At 44.8% G+C, this 25,005-nt stretch overlaps 2 protein-coding genes and 1 long non-coding RNA gene across 14 annotated transcripts in view; 1 reads left to right on the top strand and 2 right to left on the bottom strand.

Moving 5' to 3' along the window:
• Positions 1-3,502: 3,502 nt before the first annotated feature.
• Positions 3,503-6,983, top strand: LOC135279015 (uncharacterized). Its single transcript, XR_010346379.1, has 2 exons — positions 3,503-4,550; positions 5,906-6,983. It is a non-coding gene; the product is annotated as an uncharacterized LOC135279015 (long non-coding RNA).
• A 1,628-nt stretch (positions 6,984-8,611) lies between these two features.
• PROC (protein C, inactivator of coagulation factors Va and VIIIa) lies at positions 8,612-20,470 on the bottom strand. 2 transcript variants are annotated; one of them, XM_064386085.1, is made up of 9 exons: positions 16,637-20,470; positions 16,200-16,280; positions 15,652-15,812; positions 14,952-14,976; positions 14,337-14,447; positions 13,525-13,665; positions 13,075-13,184; positions 12,060-12,177; positions 8,612-9,270 (listed from the first exon to the last, which is right to left on the bottom strand). In XM_064386085.1, the coding sequence occupies exons 2-9, from the start codon at positions 16,264-16,266 to the stop codon at positions 8,708-8,710; spliced, it is 1,296 nt and encodes a 431-aa protein (XP_064242155.1). In that variant the 5' UTR covers positions 16,267-16,280; positions 16,637-20,470; the 3' UTR covers positions 8,612-8,707. The 2 variants fall into 2 exon arrangements, with proteins under 2 accessions (XP_064242155.1, XP_064242154.1); XM_064386084.1 differs by having other exon boundaries at positions 15,652-20,470.
• A 142-nt stretch (positions 20,471-20,612) lies between these two features.
• Positions 20,613-25,005, bottom strand: part of DGKD (diacylglycerol kinase delta) — a 59,758-nt gene continuing 55,365 nt past the window's right edge. For 10 of the 11 annotated variants that reach the window (XM_064386068.1, XM_064386069.1, XM_064386065.1 and 7 more), the window contains one exon: positions 20,613-24,814. In XM_064386068.1, the coding sequence (XP_064242138.1) occupies positions 24,725-24,814 (90 nt within the window). In that variant the 3' untranslated portion in view covers positions 20,613-24,724. The remainder of the gene's footprint in view (positions 24,815-25,005) is intronic. The other variant, XR_010346376.1, reaches the window with a different exon arrangement.

A 25,005-nucleotide genomic window follows, 5' to 3' on the forward strand; every position in this document is an offset into this window, starting at 1 on the left:
GGGAAAAAACCTGAGGGGTTAATTTTTTTGTTCAACTTTGTCTGTTTTGTTTTTATTCATTGCTTTATTAATCAGTTGTTATGTCTTTGGAGATCTGCATCTATTGCTTTTGATTTGGAAGTATTGATCATGTTCCATGCAAAGGATTTTCTTTTCATGAAGACTAATGTAAAGTTTGGGAGAAAGCGAGCAGATGGACCACAGAAAATTCCAGCAGCTTCCAGCTGTATTGTCACTGTGGCTTACCAGTGACTTTGCAAAAGTCTGTTTTACCAGTGGGAAGGAGAACATTCTTATGTTAGCGGGCATAATGCTGTTTCTTTGTTCCTGCTGCTACAGACTGACAATAGAATAACATCTGGTACTCTGTGGCTTCTTGGCCTCTACCTCTGAAAATGGCTGTGTCTGCTGAACTTGCCTCCAGTAAGAGGACTCTTCTTGCACAGGTAATTGGCAGTTAGCATTTTTTCATTAAGAAAAATCACCTTTGTGCTGGAGGAGCAGAGCCTCTGTTATGAGTAGTCTGTAGTTCTGGGGATCCTGGGGTTGGCTGAGTTACTGCTGACACCAGTCATGGAGAGATTGCAAGTTTGTGAAGGGGTCACATGTTGAATTTGCCCCAGTGAGTGGAGGGAATGACAGTAACAGAGCTGTGTGCTGGGACACCAGCTTGAAGCAAGAAGAACACCTGTGCTGAAGGAGACCTGTGCTGGCTGGGGCACTAAAGAGCTCTGCTCCTGCTTTCTCCAGGTAGGTGTATAATGCAGTAACCACCTCAGGTGTGTCTTTTTAGCATGCTGAGCCCTTCAGGGGCTTAGGGTTTGAGGATTTTTATTAGTTTTAATTAATTTGAAAGCCAGGACATTCTTTACTGCCATAGTGGCAGATGAAACACTGTGAAACATAATTGAACTGTGTCGAGCTATTCAGAGCCAGAATCTGTTTGGCCTGGGAGGCTCAGGGGTTAGAAGGGATTATTTTTATCATCCCCCAGCTTTTTTTGTAGTTCTGGTGCTACAATTTAGTCCTACTGTTTATGGGGATTGCTAGGGGTTACTTCTGCATCCTAAGAGGCATTTCTCTGAAGTACTGAACCTGGTGGTCTTGTGCAAGATCTAATACAAATTCTTCCAGTCAAAATTATTTATAACAGCTCAGCACTACTTGTTCTCTGAGGAAAACAAAGGTTCTGTTGTGGAAAGGTAAGAATGGATTTTCACAAATGCTGGGGGTTTGTAATTATAACTTCATAGCTAATTGTAAGAAAGGGTCACAAAATCAAAACTTACTTTTAACATGAAACACAAAGATCAACTGTTCAGATTCCTGTCATAAAATCCTGTCCTGCAGCTCAGTCAGTTGCTGTTTGGTTTATACACTATTCTGTACAGACACTTTTTTGTATTGGGAAACATCTGTAATTGTGATCTGTAATACAAATCTGTATACAGATTTGTAAATACAAAACTATACAGATTTGTAAATACAAATCTGTAACTGATTTGTACTCGAGGTTGTATTTGGTGCCAGAACTTCAGCACTCCCTCCTTGTTTCCACAACTGCATTTCCTTCAGTGAGCACTTAATTCACAAAGGGTTGTGGGCCTGTAGGAACACAGGCTTGAGACATGGAAAGCGCTTTCTTTCTTTCTCTAAAACAAAAAACTCCTCTTAATGTGAATCAGGAACATTTTTATCTTCCCCTTTGTTACTTGCAGATGGTTCTTTATTATACATAAGTACTTTACTCAGCAATACTTAATTGAGCAATTTACATATTTCAGAATTTTTTCCTACACCATTAAGGACAGGAGCAGCCATAGTGTTCTAGATTGAAACACTAACAATAGAACTGATCCTGTTCTTAGAGGTGGTTTTAATAAAAGTCAGTGGGAAAGTTTTCTGAATCTGCTACACTTTCAACCACCTCTTTGATCCAGGGGCTGCAGTTGGATACTCTGGTGTCTACACCATATTTTCCCAGCTGGCAGTGCCCAGGGGGAACGCAGTGTGGTGGGACACAGTGAAGGGGCCCTGCTGTCTGCATGCTGTGCGTGCTGTGGGTGAGCAGCCTGTCCAGGGCACGAGGGGCAGCCACTCTTCCTGAGGAGGCGCAGGGTGGAGCCCCTCGTGTGTGGCTGCCCAGCTGCTGCCTCTGCACTGCGCCCTCTTCGGAGAGCAGTGCAGCCAGGTTAGGGCTGGGCAGGCAGGTGGGAATCACAGACTCATTCAAAACAGCAGCAGGGCAATGTCACCACTGTGGTTGTGGGAATTGTAACAGGGATGAGTTCAGCTCTGTTCCACAGCTATCCTCTGTTCCTTGAATTCTCTCTGGTATTTGTCAAAGTCTCCTGCAGTCAGGACAAGTTAAAACTTTAAGCAAACTGAACAGTCTCAGTGATATTGTCACAGGGAACAGGAACACTAGAGGGTTGTAATGCTTCCATCTTTTGTTCTAAGGTGCCACAGCCCAAACCAGATCCTGGTCATGACAGTGATTTCTGATGCTGCAGACTCTGATCTGCAGTCCAAACTCTCTAGGTGCCCTTTGGAAGCAAGACAGAGCTGACACATCAACAGAGATTATTTATTTTCCATAAATACTGTCAGTCATTTCTGTGCACAAGCCCCCATGCAGCACTAGGACACTGACCAGAAACAATAGAGTGAAAATTAGTAACAAATAAAGACATGCACCAAAAAATGCCCCAGCCATGATTTAAAATCCAAAACAAGACAATGGAAACAAACACTTCAGTTGTCCCTCTTTGCCTCATGCACTTGCCTGCACCTTTGAGCCCTCAGTTTTACCTCCCTTACCATGCTCAGCATTCTAAGGAACCTCACCTGGCCCTGGAACTTGCCTTGCAAAAATTACCAGCCTTCCACAAAGAGGCAAACCCTGGCTTTTCCCCAAGGACATGCAGACACAGCCTGAGAGCACAGATGATCTGACTGACTTAACAGAGATGGTATTAACATTCCAATCCAAAAGCAAGATAGGGAAACAGTGATAAAGGTATTTAAGGTCCCTATTATCAAAAAGCCTGGCAGATGACTGTGGTTCTATTGCTCTTGACCTGAATAAACAACTTTATAATGGCTTGATGAACTCTGTTCCTCCTGACAGACCCAGTGATGACAAAGTAAGAAAGCATTTCTTACTTGGTGTAAGAAGGTGTGGTGTTTATGGTGAGACTGGAAGTAAAGTATTACCTGCCAGGGGCAATGTCCACGACACGCAGTGTTCCTCCTGTTATCCTGGAGCCATGTAGAGTGAGAGAGAGCTCAGCCAAAAGCAGAGCTGATGTTTGTCTGGGTGGTTGAAGGGGTGGGCTGAGGCTTGTCCAAACCATCTCCCCAGTCACTGCCCAGATGCAGTGCCTTAGTCCCAGGCTGTGCAGCTCCTGTTCCACTCTGGCCAGAGCCCTCCCATTGCTGGTTTTGCCCCCCTGCATTTCCCACTGCTCCTTCCTGCCCAGCTGCAGGTGCTGTGGTCTCGTTCTGCCCTGCAGAGCCCTGGCTTGGCTCACCCTAGGCCTGGCAGTCTCCTCCACAGCCTCACAGTGCTCAGGGACAGCCAGCTCTTGTCCTGCAGCACTCTCCTGCAGTGGCTTCTGGGTCACAGAGCCCACCAGCGTTTTGTTCCAGCTGAAAATATCTCCAGACATCCCCATTTGTCCAGCATCACCCTTTGTGCACACACTCTGTCCAAAACCATCCTTTAAAGCCTCCTTTTCCCCTACATCACCATGTTCCAGCTCTGTCTAACTGCCCCTGTGCTCCCATTCCACTTGGGCACAACATCCCTGTGCTCCCATTGGCCCCTGCAGAGCCATTTCAGCCCCAGCTGCTGTTCCTCCAGAGCCCACCTGGCTGTGATCAAGCCACAGGGAAATGGTGCTGGAGGCAAGAATGACAGAAACAAAGACTTGAGCTTAGGATATGTGGTGCCATGTTGAACTGAACACAGCTGAGCTTTTCCTGTCCAACGCTGGTACTCAACCTTCCAGTAAGAGGCCAGGAACAACTCTGGCATTGTGATGTTCAACAGCCCGTTGGCCACCAGCCAGGGTGTGCAGAGCTTACTGCCCAGACGTGGGCCCGTGGCTGTGCCTCCTCTGAGTCAGCATCAGCCAGGAGCAGCCTGGCCAGGGCCCTCCTCAGGACAGAATGCAAGCCCAGCACTCCCTTCCTGCCTGCCTTAACCATCAGTTTTATTTACCCCTCAGGACAGGATCATTTACACAGGATTATAACAACCAGGATTATTTACACCTCACTGCTAACTTCCCTCCACTTCTCCTAAAATCAGGTTTCTCACTTTCTCCTGTGAATGGAAGATCTCCTTAGCCTCTTCAATTGCATTCTCTCATTGCATTCTCTCTCCAGGTTCCCTGGACAAATCTCTTCTAGGAAGTGGTTGGCATGTTTATGGACTCAAAGCACCTCATGGGCTTTGTCTTTTCTCATAAACACTAGAAGAGCAAAATTGAACAGCTGGTACAGGAAGACAAAGCAGCAGCATTGTTACAGTCACAGTCAGGCAGGTATTCAGTAGAGTGGTATAAATAGGGAAAGTGGAAATTTACACAAACAGCCCAAAGGACAATAAAACTAGCCTGTGTTCCAGCAAAAGATACCAGTAGCACTTTCTTTCAGTGAATAAAAAAGAGCCCCTGCTGTGACCTGTAGGTAAGTGCAGAAATAATTTTTTATTCCAGAAGACTCTTGAGTATGGCAGCTTGTTCTGTGGAGGATGCTGCTTAACCATCTTGATTCCCAGCAATTACTAGTTTGATATTTGGTAGTGGAGACCCAGAATTTTCCAGGTGCTACCATGGCCACAACAGGACAGACATCAATCCTCTATTAAGAAAAATATTGAAATGGCAGTTTTACATTTAGTTCATCTGAGCTTCACTTCACTGTATGACTGGCCCTCCTCCTGTGATGCCTGAAGCTGCTGCTGTCAGTAAATTAAGGGAGGAATGGCTGAAAGAGCCAATATGGCAGTAAGGTCCTGCCCACACACCTCCTGCTGCTTCTGAAGGTTTCTGCCCTTTTGTTACATCTCCTGAAGTTGGCCCAATATCCAAAGCCCACCCAGCAGATGCTGGGAGAGGCTGCTGCTACCAGTGTTCTAAGGTGAAAGCTCAGGCTGTAATCCCCACAAAGCCCACAAAAAATCCACATAGCAGTGCCCTTAACAGTGCTCCATTTTCCAAGTCATGGGACAGTGCCCTTGGACAAAGAACCCAGTTTTGGAGATGGACTGTGAAAACACACATTTCTTTGTAGTTGCAGGAACAGTATCTACAGCAATGCCTGAAATTCTAGAATTATATTAAATTGCTTCATTTCTAGGCAATTAATAACGGCCCACAAAAATTCTTAAAGAAAAAAGGCTTTGGACAGATCCTGCTGTCTGGTAACAGAGAAAATGTCTTTCATGTACATGAGTGAAATTTCCCTCCACCACCCCTTGTGTTCTGGGGTCACCTCAGAGGGTTTACCTACTCTCAAGCAGGTGTCCCACACAGAGGAGATGCTGTGCTGAGCCTTCTGCTGTGTAGATACACTGCCAGCTCTGCTCTTCCTCCTCTGCAAGGACAGCCACAAGGCCCCAAGATCCTGAACACTCCTGTGCCTGTTCTACAGCTCTCTGAAGCCATTTCAAACCTCGTCTAGTACAGTCAACACAAGGGCCAAGAACACAGGTTGAGAGCAACTCATTTTAGCTTCCAAAATTGGAAGTCTTTTCCATGCAAAAATCATTATGATTTTGGATTCAGTATCACAAGGAGAATATTTTTCAACAGGAGAGTGGGCTAAGTAGAAAGCTAAGAAAGGCTGATTTCGATATATATATGAATAATAATTTTTTCTTGTGCATTTCAGAAAGTGTTTCTTCAACCCACAGGACTTTTTGTGCAGAACAGGAATGTAGTTTCAGTTTAAATGCTGAAATTGCCAGAGTAACACAAATTAAAAAGGTAACTCAGAAGTACTACCTGAATATGAAAACGGGCAGCTGCTGTGGATATAGCACATCAGCAGGAGAAATATCTCAAGTAAGGAGCTGCTCTCCATGTCAGTGAGATTCAGAACACTCTGACTTCCTTCAGAGAGAAAAGAAGAATCAAATTAGTCTGTTGTAATGAAACCAGCTGGCAACAAAAATGAAGTAGAAGCAAGAGAACAAGAGCAGGGACAAAGAAATCAGAATCTCCCCAGTTCATTTGACCTCGTGGCCCTTGTTTCTCCAAGCCACCCCAGCAGGAATCCCCACAGGCAGAGGCTGAGCCAGCCCAGGCTCTGAGCCAGAGTCCCTTTGGAAAAGCCATGGGGGCACAGGAGTGCAGGGGCAGACTCCAGGGGAGCAGCCACAGCCCAGTCCCCGCTGCGCTGGCTCTGCCAAGGGCAGAGGCACAACCAGCCGTGAGCTCAGCAGTGCCAGCAGCCACTGTGCAATTCCTGATGGTCCTGGCAAGTAACATCATCCACACCAACCCCAGCCGGGCACAACCACCAAGGACCTGGGAGTCACAGGTACAAGACAGAAGTCTGGATTTCTTGGCATTACCTTCCCACGTTGAATGATTTACCAGGATTTGGCAGCACGTACCCCTCTGCTTCTTGCAGCTTGTTTGCAAAAAGGATCCAGAGTGAGTTCACCTACACAGAACCATGCAGTTATACTCACTTTTTTTCTATATTTTTTAGAGGAAGACAGAAAAGAGATTTGGATGTACACCAGGAACAGCCATGAGGTCAAGAGGTTGATCATTAACTCATCACAAATATTGACAGAGGAGAGACAAACTGGATTCTATGAAACACATTAGAAAACCAAAAGAAGAAGAAAACTGCATGTATGTTTCCATACATATACACAGGTGCATTAAAACAGAATCAAAAGGTCTTTAAAAATATCCTTCAGTAATAAAAGCAACCTTTTGCAACAAACTTATTCAGGAAAATATGGAAATTTTGAGAGCAGATTTCTGACACTCCATCACCTTCCAGCAGGTAAGACCAACCCATTTGGAAAATACACAAGCTGCTCTGTAAACCTCTGCTGAAATATGCAGAGCTGGGAGCGTGCAGGAGGAGTCACAGCAGTCACCTGCAGGGAGGCAAATATTGCCCTGGCACAGCCACTGCCACTCCAACATTACAATTGCTGCTGTTACTCAGACCTGTTTTACTGGCTTTGAACACATCTGTGCAAGTCAGTGTTACAGGTTCCCTCTTCCCCGTGCAGGCCTGGTGGGAAGGCTGCTGTTCAAAGCATTATTCTCTAACATTTGTCCATCCCTAAACCCCATCCCAAGGCATAAAGAGGAGGAGAGGAGAGAGACAGAGCCTGCAAGTGACACAGAAGCCATTGGCTTCTTCAGTGCATGACTCAAAATCCTCACTTGGGTAATAAGCACAGAGGCAGCTTCTGAGGGAACAAATTTAAGAGGTATTAAGCCTCCTTGCTGATTTTATATTAAATTTCTTAGGAACTCTAATAAAACTTTGTTAAACAAAAAAAAACCCCAGGTATAACAATCTCATCACAAGAGCAGACTGAAGTTCTTCACTGATCCAAACATGCATCCAAGACCACTGAGATGTTGGAAACACATCACTACAGCAGAGATAGTTTTCCTTTTTCTTTCTACAAGATTAATTATGTTTAACAAGTCTCAAGTACTAAGATTAGAAACAGGTATAAATTGCAATATTTAACTTCACTTGCACTATGGCTACTTCCTATGGATTAATTGGTGCTGTCTTTATTTTGTTTACTGATATACACACAGAGATACAAACAAATATGTATTTATCAGTAAAAGCATCAGCAATGCTAACACAGCCTGCAGCCCATTGCATCCACCAGCACAGTAATGAACAGAAGTGTTTTCCTGATTGTTAATTAGAAAAGAATTACAGACTTCATGATAAATAGAGCCTGCAAAAGCTTGCAATTAAAGTAGGTTTTGGGTTGGGTTGTTTGTTTGTTTGTTTGGGGTTTTTGGGAATAACATTAAAGAGAGTTCCCATTGTCTTTTAAGGAAGTTTGGGAGGGTAAAATCTGGCATCAAATGTGCAAAGAATGGAAAGTACAGGTAAGTTCCAGTCACCTGCTGAATCAACAATCTGTGAACACTGGAGTAAGGTGTGAAGAACTGGAGGTAGTAATGATGTAATAAAAATTTCACTGGGTTGAAAGAAACATTATACAAATACTGAGCAAACCAAAAGAGTTACTGTGGGCAATACCTTGCAGTACAGCTGAAATTACATAACTGCATCTCTAGGGTTATTTGCAAAACACTTTTCTGTGTCCCCTCCAGTCTCCACCCCAGCCAGTTCAGACATATTACACAACTGACATTTTTATTTCAAAGATGGAGTTGTCTGACCATGGACAACCTTATTTTCTACAATGCTGTATGTACAGCATATCAGCTAACAGAGGATATTTTCTTGCCTGTAAGGCTGAAGTAGGACCATGCCACAAATAAACAACATAACCTGCAATAAACCAATGTAAACAAGAAAAAAAAAAAAGCAGGAAGAAAAAGTAGATACCAAGGAAAACAGCACACAAGGTTAACACATACTCAATATTTAATACTGAAGATCTGACAGTACATTACAGTGCATACTGTCACTAGCACAGAGTCACAACATTCCAGACTCTGGATCAGAATCAACCTTTCAAAGGAGCTGATGTATCTATGTGGTGCTGGATCCACTCAAGGTACTGACTAATTTTGGTGTACACTCCAAATTTCTCTCTCCTTCCACAGCCTTCACCCCAGCTCACCAGCCCTATCAAGAACCAAGTATCCTTGTATCTAGTGAACATAGGGCCCCCGCTGTCCCCGCGGCAGGAGTCCTTCCTGTCTCCCAGGCTGCCAGCACACAGCATGTTGTCAGAGATGGGGGAGCTCATGGCCTGCGCGCACTCGTTGCGGGGCGCGATGGGGATCTCGATGTACCTGAGGAAGGCAGCGAAGCTGTGGTTGCGCTCGCTCATGCTGCCCCAGCCCGTCACCACCGCCTGCCGCCCGCTCCGCATCAGCTCCTGCTCCGCCAGGTTGCGCGTGGGAAGGCAGAGGGGGAGCGCGTATTTGTAGTACATCACATGCTCAGCCAGGTGCAGCATGGCTATGTCGTTATCTGAGGTCTTCTTGGTGTAATTCTCGTGGATCACCCATTTATCAACCCAAATGGTTTGCTCGTCTGCCTCAGGACGGAAATGGAATTTACCTGGAAGAGCAAGCAAGATGACAGATGCTGTCAAAGCTTCCTTTACTTTGAAAGACCAAAGCATCTGCATTACACTGAGTGTTAGGACTGCACTCCCATGTTTTTACTTCTCTTTGTTGTAATACAACTGTTTATGTCATAAGTTAACACTGTTCTTAACACATGGACACATCTCTAAACTTTTCATATTTACAGAAATCACAAATACCTATAGAGCTCTAGAGCTCTGGTCATCAGCTGAGAAACCAACTTGCTCTGTGGTGTTTCTATTTCAGTACACTTGTGCTATGTGAGTCAGGAGGAAAACAACCTTCTTGGAGCCAGCATTCAAAACTGGGAGAGCAAGCACACCACAAAACAGGACATGAGCTTTACAGCACGTAGCCAGGGTCTGAATAGCTGAATGTCAGTTTTTGTAAGATAAAGGTGACTGACAGGTAAGATTATTCCTTTCTGAAATCTTACATCTGTATTTTAAGGAATTTTTCACTGCTTAAGACTCCCCAGTTGCTATTTGTGCCACATCATCATGGCTACTTCATGGGCCAAGCAGTTATGAAACAGCAAGCAAGAATCTATGTTGAAAAGGGCCACAAATGTAAGAAGGTATTTGTGATACACTGCAATAGGAAAGACAGAGCTAGGTTTTCTGCTAGGCTGTCAGTGAGGTCTTGCAAGTGTTTTTTCTGTAAGGAGCGTCTCCAAGCATAGGGACTTACAAGCCACAGTAGTTACAGAAATATATTCTCAAAAGATCTCTTAAACCCAGCTTTGGATCTTGGTCTTCCAGACCATTTATTTCTGAGTCTCTCTTCTTGCTCCTCTGCAGACAGACAATGGACAGTTCACACGTGGCCGGAGCAGACAGCTGAAACTGCTCTGATGTCTTGTACTGAAAGGCACCAGCCCCTGATGGACTTGCTAGTATTGAGCCAACAAGCACAAGCCAGTTTTTCTCTCCTATCACAATTTCTTTGTAGTGACAGTGTTTGCAGCACCCCTAAGGCAGCCTGAAGGCACTGTGGCTGGGGGCTGCCTGGCAGGGCTTTATTCCTGCCTTCACAGATACAAACTCTGCTTTAGGCCTCAGAAATAACTCTGCACTGTCAGACCATCTCCTCTGAGGGAGGCAGAGGGGCTGTGCAGGAACACATTGGCTGTGGGTACACGGTCTGTACACCAGCACAGCCACCAGCTGCCTCCATCCTGAGGCACCCACCAACCTGTGGGTGACACCTTTGGCACTGCAGTGACAGACTTCCCTCACTCCCAGGGGGACACCCATTGACTTCTGGTGGGTTATCCACCCCCAAAGTTTTCAATTTCAAAAAACCTGGATGTACACCTGGAGGCACTGAACCCAGAGGCTGTGGAAACACATTGAGTTCCTTCTACACAATAAGGACCATCATAATCTTTGCTGCTGGCATAAAAATATTAACTGTGAAGGCAGAAACACGATTTTAAATTGAGTCATTACATCCACCTATCTGCTCTATCTTCTTGGAGTTGAAGTGGAACACACTTCTGGATGCTCTTGGCCTGGTGATGCAGGAACAAGAGCCAGAAACAGGAATATTGTGTTATTCTCAAATCCATCTTCCAAAACTTCAGCTACTTTTAGAACTAACTTTCTATTTCAGACACCAAAGCACATGAGTGCTGCTAGAAGACTTCTCCCCAAGCTGAGTGTAACCTCAGATGCAAGTTTCCTCTCCAGTTTTACTCCTGTGGATGGCAAGCTGCAGTGAGACAAGTCCAGAAGGATGTGGGGTATCCCAGCCTGACAGACACAGGTTGAGTAGCACCTGTGCAGGCTCAGTACAAACACTTCCCTGGCTGTCTGCATGGACATGGCAATGTCTTCATCCAAAACTCTCCTCCTTGTCACTCACAGATGTCTCCAGGTTTTTCTGATGAGAACTGCTTTGGGGTGACAGAAGTCTCTCTGTGAAAAGGTGAATATTCTGGCACTAAGAGGAGCCAAGGCTACATCACACACTTTTCAATTCATTCTTTCTGTTGGATGTACATAAACTTGTTGTCTCTGCTCTCAAGCATCTGCACGTCCACAGTGTGTATGGAACATGCACACAGACATCTGTTTTTAAAGCTATATACACAAACAATATATTGGCTGGACTCTCTACAAATAATCTATCCTTTCACTAATGGAAAGCAAGCAGTGAGCTGTTATGCTTCAGCACCAATGCTAAATAGAAAACGTCGTTAAAAAAATTCTAAGTGCAAATGAAACACTAATTATCTTTGTCTGTCAATTCAGGAGAAGCATTTACTTGACATAGTGACATTTTCTCATGCTCCAGAGCAGCAGAGCAAGTAAAGGCAGTGTTGCCATTATGCAGCACCTCTCCAGTGAAACATTCTTAAATAACAGTGTTTAAATACCTGAAAAGGCAGGAAGAGACCCTGTGACATTCTCCTTCTGGGATCAAGACTTTTTTTTCAATATTGGGATGGTCTTAAATATATTCATCACCAGAAAAACACAGGCAGAAGAGATCAAGACTTTCTACTTTACAGACCAGCAGCAGTGCTCAGTAGACATCAGCTCACTTCCAGAGTAAGGCTGAAACAGCTCAAATGAAATCAGACTTTTACTAAACTTTGTTTTAAGCTAAGGTGCATATTAAATACTGCCTAGACAGACCACTCCTACAGCCAAGGACTTCTGTCTTCAGAACCTGCCAGTCTTTTTCCTGAGATGATAAATGTTAGGAAATAAACATTTATAGTTAAAAAGCAGAGGGACAGGTGATTTTCCATACCAAGTTTAACTCTGAACCCCTTGTTATCTTCAAGGCAGTGTGCTGCTGTTAGGACCCAAGCTGGATGGATGAGAACACCCCCACAGAGAAACCTCCCTTTGGTATTTTGCAGCATAATCTGAAACAAGACAAGGGAGGTGTGACACTGCATGGAGAACAGCTCACAGAATACTGTACTCAGTCTTCTTGGGTGATGCCAAACACCCAGACTTACCAAGCATCAAAGCATGTCACATTCACTGAAGCCAAAGCTCTATAGGGGGACAAAAGCTCTATAAATAGAGTCTCTATGAAATACCTACAAAAAAAAGGTTTGAATGTCTTTCCTGAATGAGGGCTGGCTTCATCTAAATCAGCATGGGGTGATGCTGGTCACTGCAAAGAAGCACTTTGTACTCAAAGCTTTGAAATACAGAGCACAAATGAAGGGTGTGTCCCACACCAGAGACCGTGCATCATCTCAGGCTGCAGCTCTCATGCTGTGGTGTAATAGGCCCTCTGATATCAAAGGGAACCAGGCCCTAATTATGTGCATTCATTAGCTCCATGGTAAGCTCTGTGAGGTCTCCCTTTTCTTTGCAATAAGCCAACCTGCCATGGCATATCTTGCTGATTAAGTCTGCTAACTTGAATTTATGACAGACAAGGCTTATACGAAAGGGCAGGAAGATCACCTCCCACTGTTGCAGGAGCTGAAGCACACATCACACACCATGAGTTCCCCAGGACGGAGCAACAGAGCAGGTGAATGCCATCACCATCTTTTCTCTTGGTGGTGTTGGCACATTAAGGTCAAAAGCTTGGCAACAGCAACAAGGTCAAGAATTCTCACAGATATTAAATTATTTTTTCCTGCTACTCCAACCTTTGGGATGCTTTTGAAAAAGCAAAGGGAATCTTAACTTCATATGACACCATCAGTAACAAAGCAAGAGCCTTTCTGGAGCAGAGAGGAAGGCAGAGCAGTTCAGGAAGAGCCTGAACTATTTGTGGCAAAGAATCCCTTTGTCCTTACCTGCCAAGGGCTGCCTCCCCTTCTCCCAACTTTTCCACCAATGAGCCGAATATTGAAATCTGCTTTGGCTTCAATGTAGTCCAACTTGACTCTTCCACAGGGGAACTCCACTGCAGAAAATGCAGAGAATTCATTAGCCCAGGTCACCCAATCCTCTTTTTAGAGGATTTCCTCTGTCTGACCTAGGTAATACTGTTCAGAGGCTTCATGGAAGTCCCTCAGTGCTTGGCAGAGGAGGCAGTGTCCTGACTCCCCTTTATGTTTCCCTGAGACAAACATGGATAAAGGGCCATAAAGTGGGTATGGAGCTGGGAAATGCAGGCAGAGTTATTCTTCGTGCAATAGATGTTTTGAAAATGAGTACACTGCAGACAAATCTCCCCTAAAATTCTTTTACATCAGCCTGAATAATCCTGTGTCAAAGCTGGACTGCAAACATCCTGCTCTTACCTACAGGCTCACACGTGGTGTGGTCATCCTTGAGCCGATACCCCGAGGCGCAGCTGCACAAGCGATGCTGCTCAGCAGGCTCCTCCCTGCAGAAATGCTCACAGCCCCCGTTCTCCATGGAACAGTTGCTGTATTTGACCTCTGTGGGAAAAACAAACAGCAAGAGAGACGTGGAGTTGGGAAGTCAGGGTCACAGAAAGGTAAGGTGGCAAAGTGACATCATGCTTCAAGTGGGTAACGGCTATCGATGGATTTGGAATTACAGTTGTGGGCTTCAATGACACTCAGGCCTAGGTCCAGAATCAGGGAGTGGGGAGATGGAGGAAACAGATTACTGTAGACTGGAGAACAGAAAATGCCCTGTTACTATGTGCCAAGTCCCACAGTGAAAGCTGTTGATGATACATGACATACAATGCTCATCCCTAAATATGCTATCCACTTTTGTCCAAGGAAGGAACTGACACAGTAATAAAATGTTCACAGTAGATTGGGTTTTCCTCTGTATTTAAAAACTCCACCATAATCCCCAATTCTAAAGTAAACCCCTGCTTCAGAGTTATTTCCAGTATTGTCCGAAATTTAGATATCTCATACCTCTAAAATTATCCTATGGCAATACAAAGTTAATTTTGCATTAGATAAGCACAGATAAACCTCTTACCACATCAAGAAGCAAGAGAGAAATCACATTAGTAAAGAAAGTAGCAAAGAAAGAATATGCCATGCAATGACTGAAGTGTCCATCTCTATCACACAGAGATCCCTGTCACAAAGGATGTTATTTTATAGTGGATTAAATGCAGTGTTACCATAATTGCACAAAACCCCCTCCCAGCCTTCGTTACAGATGCAGGAAAATTTTCCAATATTGTCCTTGCAGCTCCCGTTGAAACAAGGCTTGTGCTCACACTGATCTCCATCTGAAACAGAGGTAGGAAAACTCAGTTGCTGAACCACACAGAGCTCACAGATCAAACATCAGCACAAACAGACCCTCCCCAGACTCCCAAGCATCAGCCAGGTCTCTGGCACTTAATGGTGACACCTCTGTGGCAGAGACAGGGTCACCTGTTTGGGCTCTCAATTCCATCTGCAGAGTGAGTGGAGTGGGCAGAAGGGCAGGAAAGAGTAAAGCCTGAAGCGGGCAGGGCAGCAGGTTACTGCTGGACCACGTCAGGCATGGTTAGAGCATCAAACCATTTTTCAATTCCTTAACTCTGGGAAGATGACTGATGATAGGTACAGGTGCACCTCAAGTGTTTTAGGGAGTTGCTTGTATGATAGAACAGGAAAACATCCTCTGCACACCCCTTATGAGAGAGAATGAGAATTTAAATCAGTATATGACACATAGCAGGAGGAAGGCTGAGTACTAGTAACTCCTGAGGAAGCACAGAGAAGTGATGAGGAAAGTCTTTGCTTACCTACATACTTGCTCCAAAACTCTAGCTGTGGAGAAACAAAACTTGTATTACAGCGAGAAAACCGTTTTTCGTAAGAGAGGGATTTTAAGTGTTTTGTGGTCTTGGCCAACAGGACACAGCACTTTGGTCAGTAACATCGGTCTCTCTCTTCTTGGCAGTGTAGTGACTGGCACTACAAACCAAGAAAACAGCCAGTGACTCTCCTGTAGTCTGTACTAACACAGACTCCCCATCTCTGCTTGCAGGCTATTTTCTTGGCACTTACTGCATGTAAGTCACCTGAGCTCACTTGAGCCCAGTTAGACAAAACACAAGAAGGCTTGGGAGATACACTGAAAAGCAGCCAGGACTGATGAATGGACAACAAAGGGGAAAGACTGGAAGGACTGGGAAAAACTTAGTAGCAGCAAGAATAGCCCAGTGGGGTCAAGCAAGGATTCTAATTAACTGTCTAGGACCTAAACCTCACCGCGCGGGCCAGATGGACATGCTTGAGCAGCCAAGCTTTGTGGCCCATAGAGGGGTAACTTGACAGTCACTGTAACACAGTGACACTCAAAACCACGCCTACACCTGAGGAGTCAGGAAAGAGCCGTGTTCAGTACTGACAGCAGGATCTCCTGTGCCCTGGATTGCAATATTTTAAGAAAATCATTGATTGACTAAGTTATCTTATCCTTAAAAAAAACAAACAACTTACTGTTGCTTCCCTGGTTTCAAATATCTCACTGGCCTCCTCAAAGTCACAGAGCTCTTCAACACACTCACGCTCCATAGAGCCTGGCTTGAGCTCCTCCAGGAAAGTGTTTGACCGCTTCTGGATTCTCAGGACTTGGTTTGCATCTTTACTGCTGTAAAATACTGCAAGCAAAAAGGTGAGAGCAGAAGCAGAGAAAAGAGCTAGCTGAAAACTCACAGTGGTGCTTCCCAAAGGACACTTATGAGAGCAAGAGCCTCTCTCCAGTAGAGCAAGAGAAGCTGCCCTAGACACCATGTGCTGTCTGTGCTGTGCTGCAGAAGCAAGCTCCAGCCTCTGCCCTGTGGTACTCTGACATCTCACGGGGCTCAGCAGGGCTCTGACCAGGCAGCTGCCATGGCCCCAGCACTGTCTGCCAAACTCTGCTAAAAGAAGTCAAAGCCCCTCAAGTGGGAAGGATTCCAGCCACCCCCTGTGACTAACAGAGGATCAGGAAACAAAACTGCAGTGACTGGGAAGGGTTGAAGGCCATCTCTCAAAGGAATGCTTACTTGAGGTGGAGCAGCCCCAGAAAGAGCAGGCAGCCAGCAGCAGCCCCACAGTGAGGAGCTTCCACATCTTGCAGGAGTCACCTGAGGAGGAGAAGGCAGGTGTCCAGAAGAGCAGACTGGCCAGTGACACAAGCCCCTGCTGCAGACCATTCCCACCATCCAGCTCAGCCAGGTTGCTCACTGGCTTTTCAGAAAGCTGCTTCTCTCTGAGCGCTCTGCTGCGCCCTGTCTGACCCCAGCCCTGGAGCAGCTGATCACTAGGGCCCCTCCAGACTGATTTGCTCGTTGCCTTTAACACATCAGCAGCTCTCCAGAAAACTTCTGGCCTGTCCTGACACCCTCCCCTTGTCACTGGACATTTTTTACAAGTTTCATGCTCTATTAAAGCAAGTTCTATTTGGAAATCTCAAAGGATACAATACTTCTGAAGCACTTACTGCTTTATTCAGTGGGAATCAGCGTGATCTGTTCTTCCTCCATGAGCTCTGCTGGAACTTAGTTAATCCATAACTTCAGATATTTACTTTTCGGAGTGACAGGAAGTGCTTTCTTTTCAGTTGTTAAACAAACAGTGCTCAGGGAGAGCTTGACCATTTACCAGCATACAGGGGAAATGTAAAACAGCTGAGGCACCCACACTGCCTTTCTCAAACCATTTTCTCCTTTTCATTCTCTGGTGAGCAGAAATGGTTATATATAATTTGCAAGTGTAAAATATCCAGTGCTGTGGTCTCTTGAGAGATCCTGCCCTCTTCTCACAGCACACAACCACCCAAAAGAGACACATACTGCAATTTTTAAGTCCTCTCACTTCACTTTCTCATCGAAGTTTCCACCGCAAAACAGCAAAAGGGAACTAACCCCCCCGACAGCCAAGAGCAGACACCAGATGCTTGTGCCAGTATATTGCATCTCCTGGTGTCCTGGGTTAGCTCTCATCAGAACAAAGTATTCTATCAAATTCCGAACACTAAGCATCCCCAATCCTTTTCAGAAATTTTCTTGCACTGGAGGTGGTAGGAACCAGCACGTCCAAGTTCTCTGCGAACAGTGTCTGCAGTGGCACCTCTGTGAGCTGTGCAGCAGAATTCCAGAATCACTAAGGTTGGAAAAACCCTCCAAGACCATCGAGTTTAACCTGTGACCAAATCCCCACCTTGTCACCCAACCCAGACCACTGAGTGCCACATCCAGTCATTCCTTGAACATCTCCAGTAATGGGAACTCAAACCTCTCTGGGCAGCCCCTTCCAATGCCTGACTGCCCTTTGCAGGAAGGAATTCTTCCTGATGTTGGAAGATATGGCATCTTCATGCAAACTACCACTGCACCCAGGAGTCCTCTGGGGTCCTTCACCAGGAAAAGTGCCACCAGAGGTTAGGGAAAGCCTCCTAAAAAGTCCTATTTTTTTTTTAATCCCTGTACTGATACTCAGTAAGAATTAACTTACTTTTTCGTGATGCCTTTTCTTTCGAAGGCTTGGTTTTCTTGTTTTCTCCTGCCACTGCAGTGAAGAAGTAAGTACTTTAAAAGCCAGCTTTTTTACTTGGGCTCTCAGGTGATTTTATGACTTCAGGTGCAAAGGATTGAAGGAAAAGATGGTTCAGGTACTTCAAGTTTTGCATGACAGGGAACCAATTTCAATCTAAAAAAAAAAATCAGTGCTGGGCTGTTTTCTACTTCACTTTCATTTTAAAAAATAGGATTTTTTCTAAGGAGAGCTTAGAAGAGGGTAAAGAGAAACCTCACAAGAGAATGGCAAGACAGAAGCTCCATAAATTTAAATTAGCACTGTGGAGACTTCTGATTCAGTATGTTATGAACAGGCACCTCCTTAAAGTGAAAAAAAGCATCATGAATGTTTCAGCTTTCACAGATGAAAGATACTCCCCCTTGCAGCTTGAAGGGACAGAGCACAGCAGAGTGTTTACACACCCCTGTGTGTAAAGAAAGCCAAAAGCTCTGCTTTTGCCTTTCTACAGCAAAGCTTCTGGCAAATTCTCAAATGTGTTCTTGGCGTTTAGCCTCTTAGCCAGGAGCACCAAATTGCTCCTCTCAAATTGTTCTAAATTGAAATTATGTAAATTTCTACAAATTAAATAAATTATAGACAGATGTAAATTTTTCTAAAGAAGAAAACTGAAGTGGCAAAAAAAAAAAATATCACAAAAATCAAACCCTACAGCTCTTCAGCAGTCATCCTGTGCTGCATGCATCAGTGCTTCCTATTTAATAGCTTTTAATTTGCAACAAATCTGAACAATTCACTGAGCAATAAAAGCACCAAGCCTACTTCCTACATGCACACTGGAGCCTCTACCTGCCAGAACTCGATCAAAATCTTCCTCTCATCCCAAGTCCTGTGTTACAGAAACACAGTGCTCTGTGAGCCATCATCTCTCCCTGTGAACTGTCTGAAACAAGACAGCAGCTCCAAACAGGCATTAAAAGGGGAAAGATGGGCTCATACACACAGCACCAGACAGACTGCACCTGCTTCCCTAGGAAACCCAAGCTGAAGTATCAGTCTCCTCAGGTCGCTCTTCTGAAAAGGTCCTTGGAGCCCAAGGTTTTGCACAGTTCAGAGGAGCACTGAACATGTGCCAGAAAGGCAAGAACACCTCTCCATGGAGAGCCTGTGTGCTGCTGGGAACCCAGTTTGCTACCTGGGAACAAGAGGAAATCAACAACCTGTGCAGATATCGAATTCCCCCCAGCCTGTCCCTTCCCTGGTTGGGATCTGCTCACACCTGGGAATGCTGCTGGGGCTGCAGTTCTGTACAGCCTCTGCAAAGAGAGAGACCATCACCTTGCTCCAGCTCCTCCTCTGGAGCAGCCCATCAGTGCAAACCAACCTGCTCATGGAGGAGGACATGAGGGCTGAGGCCACCCCCTTCCCTGCTCCCATGAAGAAAAGCCAAAACTGGCTTGGATTTTACCATGAAGCCAAGCAAAGGATGCTTCTGGGTCATATGCACACTGCCTCAGCTCCGCCTTGCTTGTAAAGAAAAACACTCCCAGGTCACTGGGTAAATGCAGAATGCTAGAACTCTTCAGACAGAAGTTGCTGGAGAACTGCCATGACTCTTTTAGCTGTTATCAATGTGGAATGTCACTTTCCAGTCTCAGGACCTTTTCATTCTGCCCACATGAGAATTAAACACCTCAAGCTACTCCAGTCCCAGCTAGGGGGTGCAGAGTTATTCATACTTTTGTATTTAAACCCACTGGTAGAGATCTTCACAGCACACCTTCCTCCCAACCCATTCCATCCTCCTGAGATCCAGTAGGTAGTTAAATCAAACCAAGAGGATGTCAGCCCTGGGAAGGAGATCTGACATTCTGTAATGACACACTGAGTGGGGCAGCAAGATTTTTGCTATTAGCTTCTGCCACATTATTAAAAAAAAGACCAAAATTAATTAACATGTATGAGAGGAGTAATCTGCTGTTGCCTTCTTTGTATGTTTTCTGTGGTGCCACTTAAAGCAGAGGCTGACACTCAGGGTGTGATGCATGCGTGAGTAAAAACAGTAGTTCTTATTTTCTCCTTGTTCTGGCTCCAGGTAACCAATGAAAAATCATAAAATGAAAATTTTACTCATGCAAGAGTATGTAACACCAGAATGATGCTCCTGTTCCAGACACTATTCTCTCCATACTTCTGTTTAACTATCATGTACAAAGATGTTTTTCACACAGAAAATATTCATTACCATTTTAACTTACTTTCCACCCACTTTGCAACAGTACTGTGGAACTCTACAACCATCCTCTCAATTTCAAAAGATCTGCTGCAAGTTTCCTACCAGTACATTATGAACACACCAATCTATACAGACAGAAGAGAAAGCTTGTCACAATCCACTCTATGGACTGCTCACCCAAACACACCAAATTTTTTTGTTTCAAGTTTACAGGTGTCATTTATGGCACTCAGTTTCCACATTTCATGAGAAAACTCACTTCTCCCACATTTTTGTAAATGCATTTTCACTTATTCCAGTCACTGCACATATTGCCTGCAATAAATGGAATACACAGAGGCCCAGGTGCAGGAGAGAACTGCTCCTGTCCCATCCTGGCACTGCAGCACCATGGCCAGGAACAGCCACCTGAGGAGGGGTAACCAGCACAGCCCTGCTGACTCTGACAGTTCCCACTGAGCTGTGGGCTTGCTGCCAGCAGAGCTTTGATCAGGATGAGCACCAGAAGAAGCACCACATTTAAAACATCTTTTGTTCACTACAAGACATAGCTAAAAAAATTAAACTACCTGATGTCTTCTACTCCATGCCAATTAAACCAACACAAAAAAAATGCAACAAAATTAGTCTACAACACTTACATTTACCATTTCACTCCTCTCTAAGGAAAAGCTCTGCACTTCTGATGTAAGCCAGGATAAAGCCATTTAATCACAGCACAGGTTTTTATTAGCTGGTTCCCACCTGATGGGCACAGCAGCCCTCTCACAACAAAACCAGCAACAGAAAATCCTTACTGGAAGCTCAGAAACATGTTTACTTTGTATACAAGAAAAACATATTTACAACAAGTAAACTATGTACAAAAAAAAAACCCCAAGAGACATTTCCATGGTAATCACTGTATAAATTAACAAAATAAATAGGAGGGAAGCAGGTCCCATTCTTAAGGCACAAAACCTTCTTCCCAAGACTGTACAGGGATTCACTTGCTTCCCGATGCTTTTGACAGGATCGCAGGAATGGTGGGGAGACCCCTGAGGAACAACGGTCGGTGGACGATGATACAGACATGCAGTCACTGCTGACAGTTGTAGAAAAACATCATTTTTCATACTTTCCTTTTTTTTTTACAGTACACACATCTTAAGATACAAAATATGTCTTGTAAACAGTCTGTTTTATAAATCACATTGCTATTATGCACATTTTTAAATAACACTACAACAATGATTGAAGCTTTCCATACAATTTGGGTGCAGAAGCAGACATAGCACTGGCACTGAAGGCCTCAGCAGAGCTGGAGGCTCCCAGGTGCCAGGCCAGCACCTCCAGGCACCCAGTGGCACAGCTCCCCTTGGCCACTGTGCTGGCTCCTGCCAACATCCCACAAGGTACAAAAGAGAGGCTGTACCAGCCCTCCCGAGGCAGGGCACTGCAAACAGCCAAGCCTCCCCTCCAGTCTCCACTGCACACAATCTCACTTAGCCCCAGCCATCATTCCAAAATCTGCCATTAAATATCCAGGATGTTGCCAGAATGTGAGAGAATGGACTGAAGCCTCTTCCAAGCAGAAGAAACCCCATGCCCAGCTCACTGCAGCCACTGCCAGGGGTGAGAGGTGTGAACAGAAGGTGCCACATGGCTTTCACAGGAGTTGCATTTCTTCAGGGACTAAACACCTGTGTGATATGTGCAGTTCTAGCTTCTCCCAGGCTGGTGCTCCTGAGACTGCTGGACAGTCTCTTTTTGGCAAAGCAGCATTTTTTACTGTCTTTCCTGAGTTTTTCTCCCACAAAAAATTATCAGATGTCAGAAGAGAAACTCAGAATAGGCCAGGAGTTCTACCTGGCTCCCTGCTTTGCAGATAGAGCTCACTGATGTTCAACACAAATTGTCTTCATCTATTCACAAAAATCTCACCAACAAAAATCTGCACTGTTCCCAGTGAGACACACAGAACTACAACCCTTTGGGGTTTCCTAGATCTAAACCTTAATAAATATCCAAAGGCACTCAGGTTAAATGTGGATCCCATTTTCTAGGTCTTAGAAGAAGGAAGAGCTCCCTTCCTGCCTCAGATAAGTAAGGCAGGAATACAGTGGCTGTCAACCCATTGATATGCATGTGCACAAAAAGGATCTGAAGGCTTTGACACGCAGATCAGAAAAGCAAAAGAAATGAAGATGCATCTGTTCAGGCCTCATCACTCATGCAAATGGCTAGTGGCTATCAGATCTTGATAGATATGGCATGAACTAAGGAACACACCTGAATGTAAAAACTCTTTGGATTCTTCTGTTGCTCTGGGCAGGAAGAGCAGAGAGGAGCTGTTTCTATGAAAGCAAGAATTTAATCCCTCAAGGATTATGCAAGGCAAGAGCTTATTGTTTATGCATCTTTAACCATGAGGCTGCTGGGGAAAGTCCACAGAACAGCTCCTTCACTGCATATAGGAACAAACACAGATCTCACCTGTTCTCCAGAGTGATCACCTGCCTCACCCCCTGCTGCACTCTCCTGGGAAGGCACATGGATGTCCCAGCCACGCACAGTTCTGGGACAGACAGCGGGATGCACACACTGTGAGGTCACTGCACACCACCACTGGGGATGGCTGCATCCTGGGGCTCTCCTGAAGAGACTTCTCCTCATTTTCATCCAGATGCTGCTCTATGCCTCAACAAGCAAGTGGGACAATACACTATGCTTGCAATTCTTACCTGATACTTCAGGAATTTAATATGGTTAGAGGGAGTCTGTACTGATAAATAATAAATACAGCTATGGAAGCAACTGCCAACATACACATAGGAGAAATACATTCAGGGCAAGGCTGGACATGTTTCCTGCTCAGGCCCCACAGTATTTATACTGTGTTTCTAACTGGATCAAGCACTTTTACTCTTCTTTTACCTTCTCATGAGTTTTAACACAAACCCTGCCACTTGCCAGGCTGAGAGGAGACACATGGGTGAATGTGTCTGGTTAGAACAGACAGGCAGAGTCAGAATAACCCTTGGTGAAATACTAGGGAATCCAATGGAGTTTGCCCAGCTGAAACAAAATCAGCCCAGAGCCTTTATAAGCTGACAAATCTTTACTTGCTAACTTGACTGATTGTTATTAGACTAGAGAAGTGATATCAATTTGATAAAAATCCTTACAAGTAAAAAAAGAATTATGTCCTCAGCAAATAATCTTTTATGCCACTGTGTATACGGGCTTTTCTGTCTGCAGCCATAGTCAGACAGGTGCCACTCTGTAATAATAAAAAAAAATTAAATACATACAGAGAAAATGACAGAGCAATTAATAATTTCTGCTGTCTCTCAAGTTTTACAGCACTGACTGTTGCCAAATTCCCTTTGCAGTGACAAACATGGTGACATAACTACGCATGCTGGTCCTGGGCTTTAACAGCCATCCAACTGAGGTCAGCCATCTAGAAACTCTGATTCAGAGGCACTAATTTTTCCATGCTCCACTGTTGCTGGTACCAAAAGCAATTTATCAACATATTCCAGTTTTCATTATAATGCTCATTTGCTTGGTAACAATCCTCCTCCTCTCAGTGCTCTTACAGGAGCCCCAGTGTTTGACAGCATAAGGAACCTTTTAGGGGTACAGCCCAGGAGAACTGAGCTACTCTAATCTTTTGTATCACCCTGGAGTGAAGGAGCAAGGCAGCAAGAAAGAGAAGCAAGGTGGAAAAGCTACTGAAACCTAGACAGGTGAAAAGATACAAGTACTAGACTTAAATCGCATATTTTGTGACAGAAATAGTTTTCTACACTGCAAGCTGAAGTAAGGAAACAGCTCTCATGTTTGTGGCCACAGAAGTGGTACCAAACAGGTAGGGAGCTACACCAGGCCATTGCCAGTCATGCTGCTCCCTCCCCCAAGATGAACCAAGCTGTCCTGTACCACCCTTCTTGTGCAGCACAAACAGCTCATTAGCTTTCCTCTCCCTTTTAGCTGGTCTCCCAAAGATGAATTCAGAAGAAGGAATGTCAGAGCTGATCTCCTGTAACCATTTGGCTTTCCAGATTTTCTTTTCTTACTGCCAGGAATTTCTGAATAATTGTCTGTGATGACTAGCACCACATTTTTTGTGAAAACCTAAAGGTTGTACCATTGCTCCTGGCTGGTAGAGGAGAGCAGGCCCAGCAGAAGGTCCTGCCAGCTGGTGCAAACCCTGTCTGAAGCACATGCACTGTTTGTTGCAAAAGCATGAGTGAATGAGAATCACTTGATATTCATTGGAAGAGGTCTGCACTGGCTTTGAATTTCAGATGCAAATTACACACAACTACAGATGCATTAAAAAGGGAATAGTAAGATCAAAGGAGAGGTTTTGTCCCACTTAAATATGCTAAATACAGGTGTGACACATGGATGAGCAGGAAAGTTTTGGGTCTGAAAAGACTGTCAGATGCTCCTGAATTAAGACTGGCCAATATATCTTTTGCCCTGAATGATTCTACTGTGATGAAGTTATCCAGTAAAGGTATCTGTGTTGCAGTTCTCAGGAGTCCTGCACTGTCCCTGGAACCAGAACTTCCCACGACACAGGACATGGCTCTTCAGACAGTGAGTGAGTTCTCTCCAGGAGGCTCTGCCAACCGCAGAGGAAGTGCCTCTCCAAAGGATGCAGCCATACCCCACAGGAAAAAAGTAGCACCATGCTTGGTTGATATGAGCTCTGAACAGCTAAAATTTGGCTGTTCAGCAGAGACAGTTGTGAGCACATCTGCTTTGTGAGGTGACTGCTGTGCAGTTAGGGAGAATGGTAGACACAGGCTGTGAAAACAGAGGCTAAGCCTCGCTGGCAGGAGTACTGCGGCTCAGCTCCTTGATCCCGTGCAGTATCCTCTTCATGTGACCCACTTTGGTCACACCCAGGTCCTGGAAGAAAAAAAGAAAACCTTACACTAAGAGAAATGCAGAAGGAAACTCCAGGTGGCCAAGCAGCTGTTACAAACTAGTCAGCCAGTTACAAAGAGAGGAGGAAACCAACCAGAAAAAATCCAAACCTAAGTGTTATATACAGAACCTCAAACCACATGTCAAAAAGCTACTAAGGAATGCAGAGTGGG

Source organism: Passer domesticus, chromosome 11, assembly GCF_036417665.1.
Source record: "Passer domesticus isolate bPasDom1 chromosome 11, bPasDom1.hap1, whole genome shotgun sequence".
Taxonomy (NCBI): Eukaryota; Metazoa; Chordata; class Aves; order Passeriformes; family Passeridae; genus Passer; species Passer domesticus.

Bases quoted from the DNA above. Each gene is read 5' to 3' on its own strand.
- PROC (XM_064386084.1), bottom strand. From the start codon at position 15,945: ATGGTGTCTAGGGCAGCTTCTCTTGCTCTACTGGAGAGAGGCTCTTGC. The intron at 13,185-13,524 runs GTAAGAGCAGGA...CATTTTCTGCAG, and splicing joins CACCACGTGTGAGCCTGTAG to TGGAGTTCCCCTGTGGAAGA. The intron at 12,178-13,074 runs GTAAGGACAAAG...GTCTTGTTTCAG, and splicing joins GGGGAGGCAGCCCTTGGCAG to ATTATGCTGCAAAATACCAA.